General features: G+C 43.8%; 1 protein-coding gene across 9 annotated transcripts in view; it reads left to right on the forward strand.

The window, feature by feature from the left end:
• The window catches only part of NDC1 (NDC1 transmembrane nucleoporin), a 54,501-nt gene that overhangs the window by 20,940 nt on the left and 16,972 nt on the right, over positions 1–16,589 (forward strand). For 3 of the 9 annotated variants that reach the window (XM_059689511.1, XM_059689508.1, XM_059689506.1), the window contains 7 exons: positions 1,629–1,710; positions 3,740–3,898; positions 8,121–8,366; positions 8,456–8,565; positions 12,486–12,536; positions 14,918–14,981; positions 16,078–16,178. In XM_059689511.1, the coding sequence (XP_059545494.1) occupies positions 1,629–1,710; positions 3,740–3,898; positions 8,121–8,366; positions 8,456–8,565; positions 12,486–12,536; positions 14,918–14,981; positions 16,078–16,178 (813 nt within the window). Of the gene's footprint in view, positions 1–1,628; positions 1,711–3,739; positions 3,899–8,120; positions 8,367–8,455; positions 8,566–12,485; positions 12,537–14,917; positions 14,982–16,077; positions 16,204–16,589 lie in introns of all 9 variants that reach the window. The other 6 variants (XM_059689510.1, XM_059689509.1, XM_059689507.1 and 3 more) reach the window with 6 other exon arrangements.

Consider the following 16,589-nt stretch of genomic DNA (forward strand, 5'->3'; position numbering starts at 1 on the left):
TTTTTTGGTTGATTTTTCTTTGTTAAATGGCATTTAAATATATAAAATAAATATCAAAAATATAAGTCTTTGTTTTACTATGGTTGCAAATATCAAAAAAATTTCCATATGTGACATGACACCAGAGTTAAGTTAGGGTTTTTCAAAATGCTGACATGCCAAGCTCAAAAGGTTCTCCATCGCTGGCCTAGCATATTCTAAAACTTTTATTGTAAAAATCACTTACATGCTACATTGCATGCTGTTTACTTTTTCAGTTTTCTTTCCAAGTGACTAAAATGAAAGTATATACTGTAATGCATGTGTACAAGTTAAGCTAATCTAATAGTATATTCAGAATAGATATAAAAATATTTCCACACATAAAATCTGATGATATGCATTAGCATTTCACAAACACCTCATGGTAGCAAAACAAAGCATTATTGGTTTTTTAAAATCACTGGATCAATATTTATTTTCACTCATGTAGTTGGCCATTATGACTAAAGATAGTGTTTGGTAGTATGTAGACATTCAGTGAACTCTCTTAAGATATGAATAATAATTATGATCCTAAAATAAATTTTAATCCAAAAGAGTTTAAAGAAGTTGCAATAAATTTACAAATTAAATGAAAATAAATTGTTTTAAATTGCATTTTGAAATTTTAAAGTAGATCTACAATATATGTGATCCTGTTAAGAGGTCATAGTAATTAAAAGAGAATTGAAATAGTTAGAATTCATAGTTTTATTGCACTGGAAAAGTTATAAACCAATAAGAAAATGAACCACTGAGGCTCTTATTACGTTTAATTATCAATTATGACTAATTAAATAGATAAACAAAAATACCTAACATTGATTTAACAAATCTTTATTGGGCAGGTGTCAGTTACTGCTAGTTACTTAGGGTGTAATGATGAGTAAGATGTAGCACAGCCTAATGGAAAAGGCAGATGCACAGAATAATGAAAATTTACTAGGGTAAGTAGAGTTTGAACCACTTATTCTGCTTGGGACCAATATAAGGAAGCTTCACAAAAGGTATGGTCTCTTGAATGATGAGTGAAGAGGTTTGACAGGGAACAAAATGAAGAGTTTTGGTAAAAAAGTACCACAGACATTGCATGTCTGCTGTGTGCTGGCACTGACTTTGAGTGTGGTAGCGAGCAATACTTTGTTTCTGCCTCACAGTTTAGTGGGTGGAACCAGGTGAGACAAGTAAACAGGCAATTACAATAAATTATATTAAGTGCCACAGTTGAGAACTTGAGGGAGGCCAAGGGAAAGTTTCAGGAGGAAGTGATGTTTTTGTATGTTTCCCACCATAGAGTTGGGAAAGAACACAGAAAGTTCTTTGGTTCCATGTAGCGGGGACCTGTAGTGGGTGGGGTATCCTATAGAGCAGCAGTGGCCAACCTTTCAGACCTCGCAGACCACCGGTTGGCAACTGCTGCTATAGAGGATAGAGATAGGAAAGTTCTGGAAATCTAAAAAGGAAGGTTAAATATTATTTTCTTTATGAAAAATTTCAACTGATTTCCCCTTATATACATCATGCTGAGCCCAGTTCATAAGTAAGATTTTATGTAAATATTAAAAAAAAGTAAACTTATGTCTCCCCCCCCCCACCCCCCCTTTTAGTATTTGGCCTTGCAGGACCTGATGTTGCTTTCTCAATATTCTCCTACACGAAGACAAGAAGTTTTTAGTCTCAGCCAACCAGGTAATGCTAAAAGTAATAGACCTGACTAGGCATGTGTGTGCAGAAAGTGTTGTATTTAAAATTTTTGGTGAGATAGGTATCCTATATAATAAAAGGCTAATATGCAAATCAACGAATGGCAGAATGACTGGTCGCTATAAAGTGCACTGACCATTGGGGGAAGACGCTCAATGCAGGAGCTGCCCCCTGGTGGTCACTGTGCTCCCCCAGAAGCCAGGCTTGCAGCTGGCAAGTGCAGTGGCGGTGGCGGGAGCCTCTCCCGCCTCCGCATTAGTCAGACATCCCCTGAGGGCTCCCGGAATGTGAGGGCACAGGCCTGGCTGAGGGCTCCACCCCCCACCCCCCGCCCTGGGTGCATGATTTTTGTGCACCGGGCCTCTAGTATTTAATAAAATATCACACATGAAAGAGCCCGTTAAATGAAGTCATGATTTAAATCTTGTAAATAAAACAAAGTGTTTATGTTGTGGTTAGAACTTGTGTCATCAGGAAAGGTATTTTTAAGTTTTTATATTATTTCCTTCAGGCCCCTCATTCCCTTAACTTGAAGAAACTGTGAAGTAGATTGACAGTTTTAGAGCGAGAATGCAGTTTAAGAACCCTAAAAGTTTTAATACTACAAGGGTCTTAAATGTCAGGTCTATCAGGTGGTCTAATCTCTAGATGGGGGACCTAATTCTCAGAGAGAATACGCCTCCGCCAGAGGTGTCAGGCTTGGACAGGGGACCCCCATCTCCCCCCGATCACTGGCTCTGACCCCAGCCCAGGCCTGAGGCCTCTGGCCCAGGAATCATGCCTGGGCAGGGGACCCCCATCTCCCTCTGATCGCTTGCTCCACCCCCCGCCCAAGCCTGACGCGTCTGACCCAGGCTTCAGGCCTGGGCAAGGGGACCATCATATCCCTCCAATCCACGGCTCCGCCCCCAACCCAGGCCTGATGCCTCTGGCCCAGGCATCAGGCCTGGGCATTAGGCCTGGGCAGGGGACTCCCAGCTCCCCGCGATCTCCCGCTCTGCCCCTGCCCAGGCCTAACGCCTCTGGCCAAGGCATTAGGCCTGGGCAGGGGACTCCCAGCTCCCCGCGATCTCCCGCTCTGCCCCTTCCCAGGCCTAACGCCTCTGGCCGAGGCATTAGGCCTGGGCAGGGGACCCCCAGCTCCCCGCGGTTGCAGGCTCCACCCCTACCCAGGCCTAACGCTTCTGACCGAGGCGTCCGGCCCGGGCAGCGGGGACCCGCAGCGGCAGCAGCGCCGCGATCTCCCGCTCTGCCCCTGCCCAGGCCTAACACCTCTGGCCGAAGCATTAGGCCTGGGCAGGGGACCCCCAGCTCCCCGCGGTTGCAGGCTCCGCCCCTGCCCAGGCCTAACGCCTCTGGCTGAGGCGTCCGGCCCGGGCAGCGGGGACCCGCAGCTGAAGTGGCCCCGCGATCGTGGGCTCCGCTTTAGGCCCAGGCAAGGGACCCCTAGCTCCCAGGACTGCCAGCTTTGTCTGTGCCCAGCTCCCATCGCTGGCTCCACTCCTACTTCCTGCTATCACTGGCCAGGGCGGCAAAGGTGCCTGATTCTCCTTTGCCCTGCCCCCCACCTCTTAGCTCCCCCCTGAGTTTCCGATCACTGTCAGTGGCAGGGGGCTTCTTCCTGCTTTCCCTTTCGCCTCCCTGCATTGTGCCTACATATGCAAATTAGCCGCCATCTTTGTTGGCAGTTAACTGCCATCTTAGTTGGCAGTTAATTTGCATATAGCTCTGATTAGCCAATGAAAAGGGTAGCGCCGTACGCCAATTACTATTTTTCTTTTTTATTAGTGTAGATAGCAACTTTTTGCTTGTAGACTGGGGAAAATTATTTCATCCAAATATTTATTGAACTGATGTGTATTAGATGGCATGAATATGAATATAAATAGTAGCTTAATAGAGAAAAGTGGGCCCTGATGCAAAGTGTAATGTAGCATTTCTAACTGATTTTTGTCCTCATTTGAAGGACTATACAATTATATACATTTTAAAAGTTGGTGTTTGGACCTTTTAGGTGGACATCCCCACAATTGGACGGCCATTTCAAGGGAGTGTTTGAATCTTTTAAATGATATGACTCAGAAACTGGTGCTCTACCAGGAAGCTGCTGCAACAAATGGAAGAGTAATGTCTTCCTCATACACAGTGGAGCCTAAGAAATTGAATTTTCCAGGTAACTGCTTGTACTACTAAGAGAGGGGAAAACATTTGCATTTTATTTCCTAAGAAAGATGATGGTAGTTAATCTAAAGATATGTGTATGAGTGTGAGATATATGTATATTTAGGGAAACTGATCCAATATGTGGGATATTGCACTGTACCAGGAATAAGAACTCGGTATCATTGTAGGTCAAAAAAATTAAGTCCAGTGCGATGGTGATGTACAAGTGGAGGATCTTATGCTTTTTCACCAAATCCCTTAAGTAGAAAATGCCTAGGGATATAAGAATATAAATAAAGGACTTAATGTTCAGATGCTTTTTGGATCTAGGCATTTAATAAAAGTGGGCGAAACTGGCTAGGTGAGGATGGTGGTAAACTTGGGAGCACAGGCTTCATCTGAAGGGGGAAGCTATGGGTTAGCTTTAGTCCATTATTCCCATGTGAGAATTTGGACCCAGTATCTGAACTTGTGGTTTTTTGGTTTTGTTTTTGAAGAGAATCCTGAAATTAAAAAAAAAAAAAAAAATGTTATGTGAAGTCGTCCATATACCCAAAACAAATAGATTACAGTTGAAAAATGATTGAAATAAGTTCATGAATGTCAGATTTTAAAAGGTTCTAGAGTATTTCAGATGTCATCAACTTTCAGATTAGCACTTATTTATAGAAATAGAAGCTCAGTGCAGATTCGTGCACCAGTGGGGTCCCTTGGCCTGACCTGCACCCTTTCACAATCCAGAACCCCACTGGTGTACAGTTGGGGCCGGGGAGGGCTCCAGGGCATGTCTGGCCCATCTCGCCCAGCCCCGATTGGCCGGACCCCAGCAGCAAGCAAACCTACTGGTTGGAGCATCTGCCCCCTGGTGGTCAGTGCGCATCATAGCTACCAGTTGAACAGTCAGCTGGTTGCTTAGGCTTTTATATATATAGATACTAGAGGCCTGGTGCACGAATTCATGCATGGATGGGGTCCTTTGGCCTGGCCAGCAATCGGGTCTTTGGAGGGGCGGGCGGCCTGCCAGGGGGAGGGATCGTGGGATGTTGGCCCCAGTAGTCAGCTAACCAACAGCTGATTCTGCAAGGAATTGGGCTCCCTCCTCCCTCCTGTCTGGGTCCAGGGTGCAGGTGAACCAGATTTGGGGCTGACAGGGCCCCAGCAGCAATGTCTGGGTCAGTACATGTCATAACTACTGTCCAGTCATTCTGGTCGTTCGGTCGTAATGGTCACTTAGGCTTTTAGATAGATAGATATTTATTGAATGCCAAGCAATGTTCTAGAAGTGAGAGAATCAAAGATGACAAAACACTCTTGGAACTGACTATTTAGTAGGAGATACACAAATATAAGAAAACTAGAGGCCCGGTGCACGAATTCGTGCACCAGTGGGTTTCCTCGGCCTGGCCTGTGGGATTGGACCAAAACCAGCTCTCCAACATCCCCCGAGGGGTACTGGATTGCGAGAGGGCATAGGCCAGGCTGAGGGACCCCACTGGTACATGCTTGGGGTTGGGGAGAGACGCGGGAGGTTGGCCAGCTGGGGAGGGACCATGGGAGGGCTCTAGGGCGTGTCCGGCCTGTCTAGTTCAGTCCCGATCGGCTGGACCCCAGCAGCAAGCTAACCTACTGGTTGGAGTGTCTGCCCCCTGATGGTCAGTGCTCATCATCGCGAGCAGTTGAGCGGCCTTAGCATATCATTAGTATATTACACTTTGATTTGTTGAACAGCCGACCAGTCAACCAGACACTTAGCATATTAGGCTTTTATTATATAGGATGTAACTACTAAATAGAAATCTGTCAAAAAGGAGCCTGCATGGGTAAGATGATGTTCAATAATAAAAGGAGATCTTGCATGTTATAAACAGTTTAGATTTTATCTCATCGGGATATGGAACTGGTAGAAGATTTTGAATGGGCTATTTACATCAAATAATCATGCTATAAAGCAGCGGTTCTCAACCTGTGGGTCACGACCCCTTTGGCACTCGAATGACCCTTTCACAGGGGTCGCCTAAGACCATCCTGCATATCAGATATTTACATTACAATTCATAATAGTAGCAACATTACAGTTATGAAGTAGCAACGAAAATAATTTTATGGTTGGGTCACAACATGAGGAACTGTATTTAAAGGGCCAGAAGGGCCCTAACTGGTTTGGCTCAGTGGATAGAGCGTCGGCCTGTGGACTGAAAGGTCCCAGGTTCGATTCTGGTCAAGGGCATGTACCTTGGTTGCAGGCAAATCCCCAGTTGGGTGTGTGCAGAAGGCAGCTGATCGATGTTTCTTTCTCATCGATGTTTCTAACTCTCTATCCCTCTCCCTTCCTCTCTGTAAAAAATCAATAAAATATATTAAAAAAATAAAATAAAGTAAAGGGCCAAAAGGTTGAGAACCACTGCAAAGATTATTGTAACATTGGATTAGAGCAGTGGTTTTCAACCTTCCTAAGGCCGTGACCCTTGAATACAGTTCCTCATGTTGTGGTGACCCCCAACCATAAAATTATTTTCGTTGCTACTTCATAACTGTAATTTTGCAACTGTTATGAATTGTAATGTAAATATCTGATATGCAGGATGTATTTAGGCGACCCCTGTGAAAGGGTCGTTCGACCCCCAAAGGGGTCGCGACCCACAGGTTGAGAACTGCTGGATTAGAGGGATCACGGGTCTGAAGGGGTTTTTCATTATCTTAAATTGTTGTCATATCCCATCATATACACAAAATTTGCCTCTAAATTTGAGGAATTAGCCCTAGCTGGTTTGGCTCAGTGGATAGAGCGTCAGCCTGTGGACTAAAGGGTCCCAGGTTTGATTCCAGCCAAGGACACATGCCTGAGTTGCGGGCTCTATCCCTCCCAATAGGGGGCGGGCAGGAGGCAGCCAATCAATGATTCTCTCTCATTATTGATGTTTCTATCTCTCTATCCCTCTCCCTTCTTTGAAATCAATAAAAATATTTTTTTAAAAAATAGATTTGAGGAATTATTGCAAAACTTAAAAACCCCAGTCTTAATTTTTAAATTGATTTTTCAAAGATTTCTAATTGCCACTCTTAAAAAGTCACGTAATTAAAATGTAGTACTTTAAATGTTTAATGTCTTATTGTGGTTTTATTAAGTAGATAGAATACTAGCCTATAATTTTTTGTCTTTGTGCTTTATGCTGACTGGCATGGCAGGGAAAATGTTCCTTTGTTTTTGTACCAGACTCTAACTAAATAACCAGACTTATAATTTGTGAAGAAGCTATTTGTAGATCAGATTTGTATAGCTAGGTGTGTACATATCCTGGGAAAATTGGCCTTTGGTGTGACTTCTGTTAATTTGAAAGAACTTTGAGGAAAATGGGATAAGGTTAGCACCCTTATTTGTACATTTTCATAATATAATTTTAATTATGTTTAGCCAAGTAGTTGTTTGTTATAGTAGAAAGGTGCAGTAAAACTGGAAAGATTTCTAATGCAATAATTGAAGTTATTTCCATCTATATAACAAAAGCCTAAGTGGCTGTTATGGCAGAATGACTGGTTACTATAATGCGCACTGACCACCAGGGGGCAGACACTTAATGCAGGAGCTGCCCCCTGGTGGTCAGTGCGCTCCCATAGGGGGAGCGCCGCTCAGCCAGAAGCCGGGCTCATGGCTGGCGAGCGCAGTGGTGGTGGTGGGAGCCTCTCCCGCCTCCGCGGCAGCACTAAGGAGCAGCAAGCAGGTGGGCGGTAAGAAGTGAGGGCTCCCGGATTTCAAGAGGAATGTCTGACTGCTGGCTTAGGCCCGATCCCCCTGGGTATCAGGCCTAAGCCAGCAGTCGGACATCCCCTGACGGGTTCCAGACTGCGAGAGGGTGCAGACTGGGCTGAGGGACCACCCCCCCTCAGTTCATGAATTTCGTGCACTGGGCCTCTAGTACAAAAATAAAATACGAATTGAGAAGTTTATTCAAAACAGCCTAGAGAAAATGACCTTGAAGATGATATTTTTGGAGGGAAAAAAGCAAGAGAGGAAGTACCAATATGACAGAAAAAGATGTTTAAACCTTCTTGAGTGGTCATTGAGTTGCAGTAGTAAAACCGGGATCTTGCGAATGTAAACCTAAATGGAAACAACCTACTGAGCCTTAGGTAATACATTAAACAAAAAATTAAGATGTATAAAATTTGAGAACCCTCAGGTTGGCCTGTTTGGATCAGCTTGCCCCTTCAGTGCTCTATCTGTTCTTTTGCAGAAGAAACTACCTTTCAGACCCCAAAATCTAGTCAGATGCCTCGGTCTTCAGTGCCACCGTCAGTTAAGACATCACTGTTTTCGCCAAAATTATCTACACCTGATATTTCAAGTCCCCTTGGATCTCCTTTTGGCTCTACTGTAATAAATCGGATGGCTGGAATTTTTGATGCAACCACTGGCTATGGGTCACCTCAAAGTTCTCAGCTAATAAGAAGAGGGCCAAGATTATGGTCTTCTACCCCCGGTGAGGACTGTTTATTTTCTAAAATTTGAAATGTCAAAGTTGCAGAGAATTAGATGGCCTAAGTTTTCACCGTTTTGTTTTTTTATTAGATCAGCAAATGAATGGATTTTCTAATCTTCCATCTACAGTTAGCGCTGAGGGTAAGACAATGAGACAGCCCAGTGTGATTTATTCATGGATTCAGAATAAACATGAACAGGTATGATGATATGGTATAGGATTTATATTTGCATGTAGTATTGCGAGCATAAAGAATCTCAAATGAGTAATCCATAAGGAATAAATTGGACTTTTTTTTTTATGCTTCATATAGTAAGTTGTCCCATATGAAATCTCCATTTGTTAACTTATTTTGAGCTATGCTTGGTTAGTGGAGGAACATGGACACAAGTGTGGCTGGAGCCGAATGAGTGATGGGAAAGTGGCAGGTAGGTGGGTGATGAGGTCAGAGGGGTAGCAGGCACCCAGAGCTCATTGGGCCCATTAGAATTGTGTAAGGCTGACATTTTCTTTGAGTGAGATGGAAAGCCATTGTATGGTTTCATCCACAAGAATGACATGATGTAACCTTGTACTTTTAAAGTACTGCTCTAACGGCTGTGTTGAGAGGACATTCTCAGAGGACAGGACTAGAAGCAGAGACAGTAGTAAAGCTCTTGAAGTAGTCTAGTGCAAGGTGGTGGTATCTGTGACCAGAGTGGTTGTGGTGGAGACTATAAGGTTTGATCAAGGTCTGGATATATTTTGAAAGTAGGTGCAATAGGCTTTGCTTATGATTTAGTTGTAGTGTGTAAAATAGAGTAAATATTGACTTTACAGTTTTTGGCTCAGAATCTGAAATACAAGTAATATAGTTATAATTTATTGAGTGCAATTTGCTAATGATTCTGGAAGAAGGGATTTGATGGAGGTGAAATGGGAAAATTTGGAATTTGATTTTAAACATGTTAATTTAAACAGATCTTGGTACATAGCCAATGGAAAATACTGAGTAAGAAATTAGACATATTTCTGAAAGGTGGAGAAAGTTCTGTGCTAGAAATGTAAATTTGGCCCTAATTGGTTTGCCTCAGTGAGTAGAGTGTCAGCCTGCAGACTGAAGGGTCCCGGGTTTGATTCTGGTCAAGGGTATGTACCTTGGTTTCAGGCTCAATCCCTGGCCCTGGTCCGGGCCTGTGCGGGAGGCAACCAATCTATGTGTCTCTCTCACATCAATGTTTCTCTCTTTCTTCGTCCTTTCCACTCTCTCTAAAAATCAATTGAAAAATATCCCCTGGTGAGGATTGACCAAAAAAGAAAAAGAAAAAAGAAATGTAAATTTTGAAGTCATCAGAGTATAGACAGTATTTAAAACCATGAGATTCCATGAAAACTCTTGAGGAGTGTAGATATAGAAGAAAAGAGATGCAAGAACTGGGACCTTCCAATGACTAAAGGTCTCGGAGATGAAGGACAGTAAGAGACCAAGTGGCTATTGAGGTGAGAAGAGAACCAAGAAATAAGTGTTCCAGGGAGAAGTGAATGTCAGATACTGCTGGTAATAAGTAGCATGAGATTCAAACTGATAATGAATTGTTGCAATGTGCAGGTCATTGAGTCCTCGTCAAGAGCTACTGGATGGAGTAGGGGGAATGAATGCTTGATTGGCATGGAGTCAGGAGAGATTAAGAGAGGACTTGTAGACCACAAGGAAAGCCAGATCTTTCCAGGAGTTTTGCTATAAGTGGAGCAGTAAAATGGGGTAAATGCTGGGGGGAGTTGAGGGATCAAGGGAGGGTTTTACTTTTTAAAGATGGGGAATAATTGCATTTGCTGATAAAAGGATCAATTAATAGAGGGGAGAACTGAAGGCATTTTACAACTTCAGTATCCCATATGGCACTAGATGCCATAAATACTGTCAGTTTATAATACTAAGAAATTGTTTTCTCTATAAATGTCAACTAGTAGAAAACCACTTCACAAACTAAGATTTGAATATGGGGGTAGGGGAAACATGCATGTATATGTATGTATGTGTGTGTGTATATATACATATATACATATGTATATATACACACACACATACATACATCCTATCTAATAAAAGAGGAACATGGTAATTAGCGTACATCCGCTACCCTTCCCATTGGCTAATCAGCGAGATATGCAAATTAACTGCCAGCCAAGATGGCGGCCGGCAGCCAGGCAGCTTGAAGTTAACATGAGGCTTGCTTGCTTCAGTGATGGAGGAAACCAACGTTCTCCGCCTGCCTTGCTGGCCTCTGAGCTTGCAATTTGAAACATTCTTACAAATATAGAAGCTAAACAAAACCCCAGAAACCTGCTTTCAGCCCGCCGGGATCTCAGAGCTGGAGTTGATACAGTGTTTCAATTATAGAACCCAAACAAACCAGATACCTGCTTTCAGCAGCAGAGACCTCAGAGCTGGAGCCAGAGCTAAAGCTGGCCCAGAATAAAAAAAAAAAAAAAAGGAAAAAAGGAGCAGTTGGGAGCTTCCATCACCCACCAGCCTGAAAACAGCCCTCATCCCCTCACCCAGACTGGCCAGGCACCCCAGTGGGGACCACCACCCTGAAGGGTGTGTGACCAGCTGCAAACAGCCATCATCCCCTCACCCAGGCTGGCCAGGCACCCCAGTGGGGACCCCCACCCTGAAGGGTGTGTGACCAGTTGCAAACAGCCATCATCCCCTCACCCAGGCTGGCCAGGCACCCCAGTGGGGACCCCCACCCTGATCCAGGACACCCTTCAGGGCAAACCAGCTGGCTCCCACCTGTGCACCAGGCCTCTATCCTATATAGTAAAAGGGTAATATGCCTCCCAGCACCAGGATCAGCGGAGCTGCGAGGCCTCCCAGCACCGGGATCAGCAGAGCTGAGAGGCCTCCTGGCACCAGGATCTGCGTGACAGGGGGCAGCGCCCAAACCCCCTGATCGCCCTGTGGCTCTGTGTGTGACAGGGGGCGGGGCCACAACCTCCCTATCCACCCTGCTCTGTTCGTGACAGGGGAAGGTGCCCCAACCCCCTGATCAGCCCTGCTCCGTGCCTGATAGGGGGGAGCTCTCCAACCCCCTGATCGCCCTGCGGCTCTGTGTGTGACAGGGTGCGGCGCCCCAACCCCCTGATTGGCCCTGCTCTGTGTGTGACAGGGTGTGGCACCCCATACCCCCTCTCCCCCCCATGGGCCCTGCTGTTTGTGTGATGGGGTAGAGCCATAACCTCCCCATCGGCCCTGCCCTGAGTGTGACAGTGGTGGCGCCCCAACCCCCTGATCCGCCCTGCTCTGTGCGTGACGGGGCAGCGCCCCAACCCCCTGATTGGCCCTGCTCTGTGCGTGACGGGGCAGTGCCCCAACTCCCCTATCGGCCCTACTCTGTGAGTGACAGGGGGGAGCTCCTCAACCCCCTGATCGGCCCTGCTCTGTGCATGACAGGGTACAGAGCCCCAACCCCCCCGATGGGCCCTCCTCTGTGCGTGACAGGGGGCGGCGCCCCAACTCCCCAATCGGCCCTGCTCTGAGCCCGACCAGGAGCTGCACCTAGGGATTGGGCCTGCCCTCTGCCACCCAGGAGCGGGCCTAAGCCAGCAGGGCGTTATCTCCCGAGGGGTCCCAGACTGCAAGAGGGCACAGGCCGGGCTGAGGGGGACCCCTCCTACCCCCCCCCCCAGTGCACAAATTTTTGTGCACTGGGCCTCTAGTATATATATATGTATATATATATAGAGAGAGAGAGACAGAGACAGAGACAGAGAGAGAGGAAGAGGGAGAGAGAGGTATAAGAGCAAGATAGCCCTGAAGAATTGAGAAAGAATATGGTCTCAGAAAATATTACCAGAATCACTGAAAATTCCTTTAATTATGACAGGTCTTTAATTGGGGAGTTAGACATGTGTACATAGGAATGCAATTTAGGTTAAATGGCCCATCTTGATTATCCAGTTTATTGTACAAATGTATTTCCTTACATGGATTATTGTAAATACTGTTCTTTCTCTCTAAGATGGGAGGTGTTTTATTTAAAGTAACGTTAAGGAGAACTGGGAAATATGTGATACTACATTTGAATAGAATTGAAAACTGTAAATGTGTTCATTCTTTTTTTTTTTCCAACTCAGATTAAGAATTTCTTGTCAAAACGGGTGCTGATAATGTATTTTTTCAGTAAGGTAAGAATATGTAGATATAGCATTGGGAATGGGGGGCGAGGAATTGAAATAAGAAATTAAGTAGCAGATAGGATTTGACTTCTAAATATGTAGCTTGGCCTAGCTGGTTTGGCTCAGAGGATAGAGCGTCGACTTGTGGACTGAAGGGTCCCGGGTTCAGTTCCAGTCAAGGGCACATGCCCAGGTTGTGGGCTTGATTCCCTGAGGGAGTGTGCAGGAGGTAGCCAGTCAATGATTCTCTCTCATCATTGATGTTTCTCTCTTTCCCTCTCTCTTCCTCTCTGAAATCAATAAAAATATATTTAAAAGTAAATAAGTAGCTTGATCTTAGCAAGCCAAGCAGCTTTGTATTAGTGCTTCACTAAACCTCTGTTTTATTAATAGCTGCCCATTCTCACCTCACATCTCACCTCAGTGGCTTCCTGGGGCTTGACTGTAGTTGGCCTATTGAGTGTCTTGGCTGCAGATAGCTTTGTGCTGATCTGCAACCCTATCCTGCAAAATGAGCAAATCCATGGCGTTCCTTTATGTTTCATTGTCCTGCTAACATCTTTGTGGCCAATTTGCTCTTCAGAAGAGAGATGACTGTGTTAGATTGAAGATGTTAAACTTGTGTTGCATAAAAAGTTGTAATTCAGGCCACAAACTAAAAGACTTTCCAGCTTGTCTCTCAGCTCTTGCTCCAGCTGCCATAAGAGAGTAAATCTCAGTTGCAGAAGCTGAAAATTCATTCCTGTTTTCACTGGCGACAGCTGTTGTGTGTTAAATAATCCTTTGATGAGGAAAAACCTTTGTCTGTATGGAGGGGAAAGAATATCTGTTTTGTTCTCTTTTTTTAATCCAGCGTCTCTCTTTCTGAAGATATTGCAGTATTAGCTAATATTGCATTCAATTATGCCTTAAAGTGGAAGTTGCATTGAAATACATTATTTATTTTTATTCTTTGGGAGTGTACTCTTGTGGGGAGAAAGAGCTGAGTAAATCTGATAGAATATAGATACACATAACAAAGAAACACTTGAAGTTCTTGCCATTTCCCCCCCCACTAATGTGGCAGGGAAGAGCCATCCTCTAGCAATTACCTTTATAAAAAATAACCTACCATAGAGGTTTGGGAAAACTATGCGACCCCTAAAGAAGGTGTCTTCCACCAAGAGGAAGAGGAATTGTCTGAAGTTTTACTTTAGTGCTTTGTTTCAGAAAGATGTACCCCATGCTCTTTTCACTTAAGTTCCCTCATTTAATTCTAACAGCATTCCTGTGAGTTGTTTTCTTGTCCTCATTTTACTGATAAAGAAACTTGAGGCTCAGAGAGGTCAAGTAGCTAGCCTAAGGGTGCATAGCCAATAAGTGGCAGGCAGAGGCTGAGCAAGATCTCCTTTTTTCTTGGAGGTGAATGCTGCTTTTGATTCTAGGTTTGCAAGTGGATCTATTGTATGATAAGGAGTTATAGACATTGCTCTTTGATGTTGAGAGATCTAACATGCTGTTGTACTTAATAGGCTTCATTGGGTGCATTACCAAAGCCAGTATTTCTATAAATGGGCTATTGTTTGTTGCTCCATACTGTTCGGCTTTGTTTTATTAAAGTTGGGTGGTTTTTCTTTGGAGTGGGGTTGAGGGTAGACAATTCAAGAGAGGTAGTATGTACTTAGGTAGTTCTTTTGTTTTGAAAAGAACTGATCTCTATACTAATCCTCTAAGATGGGTTGAATGTGTGCAACTCTTATTTTAAATGAGAAACTGAGGCACATAGAGATTTAGGGACTTGGCAAGGGTCACATAGTAAGTTGGTGGCAGAATGCTTTATTGTAATTAGATCACATTGTATAAGAATTCCAGATTTTAATTCTTAAGAGGCAGCTGTGCATTTTCTGTTCTTATAGTCTACACTAGAGGCCTGGTGCACTGAATTCATGCACTGGGGGGGGGGGGGCTGTCCCTCAGCCCAGCCTGCACCCTCTCCAATCTGGGACCCCTCAGACATCCCTCTCACAATCCGGGACTGCTGGCTCCCAACCACTCACCTGCCTGCCTGCCTGATTGCCCCTAACCACTTCTGCCTGCCAGCTTGATCACCCCCTAACCACTCCCCTGCCAGCTGATTGATGCCTAACTGCTCCCCTGCAGGCCTGGTCCTCCCTAACTGCCCTCTCCTGCCGGCCTGGTCACCCCCAACTGCCCTCCCCTGCAGGCCCGGTCCCCCCCAACTGCCCTCCCCTACTAGCCATTTGTGGTGGCCATCTTGTGTGAGGGTGTGACAGTCAACTTGCATATTACCTCTTTATTATATAGGAATAGGATTATAAGGATAGTTGATTAGATGAAATAAGAGTTTTTGCCCAGTGGAACTTACTTAAATGTTTTTGTTGTATTTGTAGCACCCAGAGGCCTCCATTCAGGCTGTTTTTGCAGATGCCCAAATGCATATTTGGGCTTTGGAAGGTAAGCAATTTCAGTGATCTGCAACTATGATTTTAATTATCAGTTAAATATTGAAGTGTAATCCATGTAAGGTCAGTTCTGGATTTTGATCTCAATCTTTGAATTTTCAGATACATTTTTATATCTTTGTTTTATCTAGATCATTTTTCTTAAATAATTAGGTGTGTTTTAATCTGGGCAGAAATTTTCCTTCTATATAAGCAGAGAAACTGAGCCTGGAATTCTGGCATATCTTTCTCTCTCCTTCAAAAAAACTGCAATAGAGAAATTGTTTTTAACTCTCAATTTATGTTGACATAACTTAACATTTAATATATTCTAACATATTTAGCTTAAATTAAATATGTAAACTTAGTTGTTAAAGAACTTACAATTTATATTATAAATATGCCTTCTCAAAGCTTAAATGATACTTCTTCAGAGAGGCCTTTTCTGACCCCTAATGAAAAGTATCCTCATAACCTTGACTTCATTCCCTTATTATGCTTTGTTTTTCTTCCTATCATTTACCATTATCAAATGCAGTATGTGTATGTGTGCGTGTGTGTGTGCGTGTGTGTGTGTGTGTGTGTGTGTGTATTATATATATATATATATATAAGTCTAAGCGACCATTATGACCAGTTGACCGAATGACCGGTCGCTGTGACATGCACTGACCACCAGGGGCAGATGCTCAATGTAGGAGCTGCCCCCTGGTGGTCAGCATGCTCCCATAGCCAACCTCTTGCAGCTGGCCAACCTCCCACGGTCCCTCCCCCTGGCCGGCCAGGCCCGATTGGCCCCGATCGGCGCCAGTTGCTGGCCAGGCCAAGGAACCCCACCCATGTACAAATTTGTACACTGGGCCTCTAGTCATTTAGAAAAACAGTTTGTTACTAGAACATAAAGCAGATTATCTTATTCAAGACTACTGCAGCTAAGCACTGTTCCAGTGCCTATTCTGATCTTTGCCCATTTTTCTGTTGTATTACCTCCTCTCTTTTATTTAGAAGTTCTTCATATATTAAGAGTATGAGTCCTTTGTCCAATTGATATATGCAAGTAGATTTGCCTAATTTTAATTCACTTTTAACTTTTTTGTTTTCCCCTTGAGGTTTGTCACACTTAGTAGCAGCATCATTTACAGAAGATAGATTTGGAGTTGTCCAGACTACACTACCAGCAATTCTTAATACTTTGTTGACACTGCAAGAGGTAGGCAAATGTGGATGGAGTGGAGGTAAAGGTCTTTTTCTCCCCCTACCCCACCTTAGTCTTTGAGTTTGTTTTTTATATATCATGATGATATTTATTGAGTCACAAAACATACTAGTATGTTAGAAGTTAAAATAATGGTACTATTATCACCCTCAGGAAATTATAGTCTAATATCTACTAGGAAGAGATCATTTTAATTCACTTATAAATAATTTTGTAGTAACAGAAAAAGAAAGTATATTAAACCTAGAGGCTATACCTCTGGTATTAATCAGATTATTCAGGATATTGGGATTCTCTTCAGTTTGGATCCTTACACAATTTGTATTTACTGAAAGTAACACGTAGTTAAATTACCCATGAAGATAATAAGTTACCTATTGGCCAGAAGCCAAAAAAGATAGAGCT

This window comes from Myotis daubentonii, chromosome 3, assembly GCF_963259705.1.
Source record: "Myotis daubentonii chromosome 3, mMyoDau2.1, whole genome shotgun sequence".
NCBI classification, from domain to species: Eukaryota; Metazoa; Chordata; class Mammalia; order Chiroptera; family Vespertilionidae; genus Myotis; species Myotis daubentonii.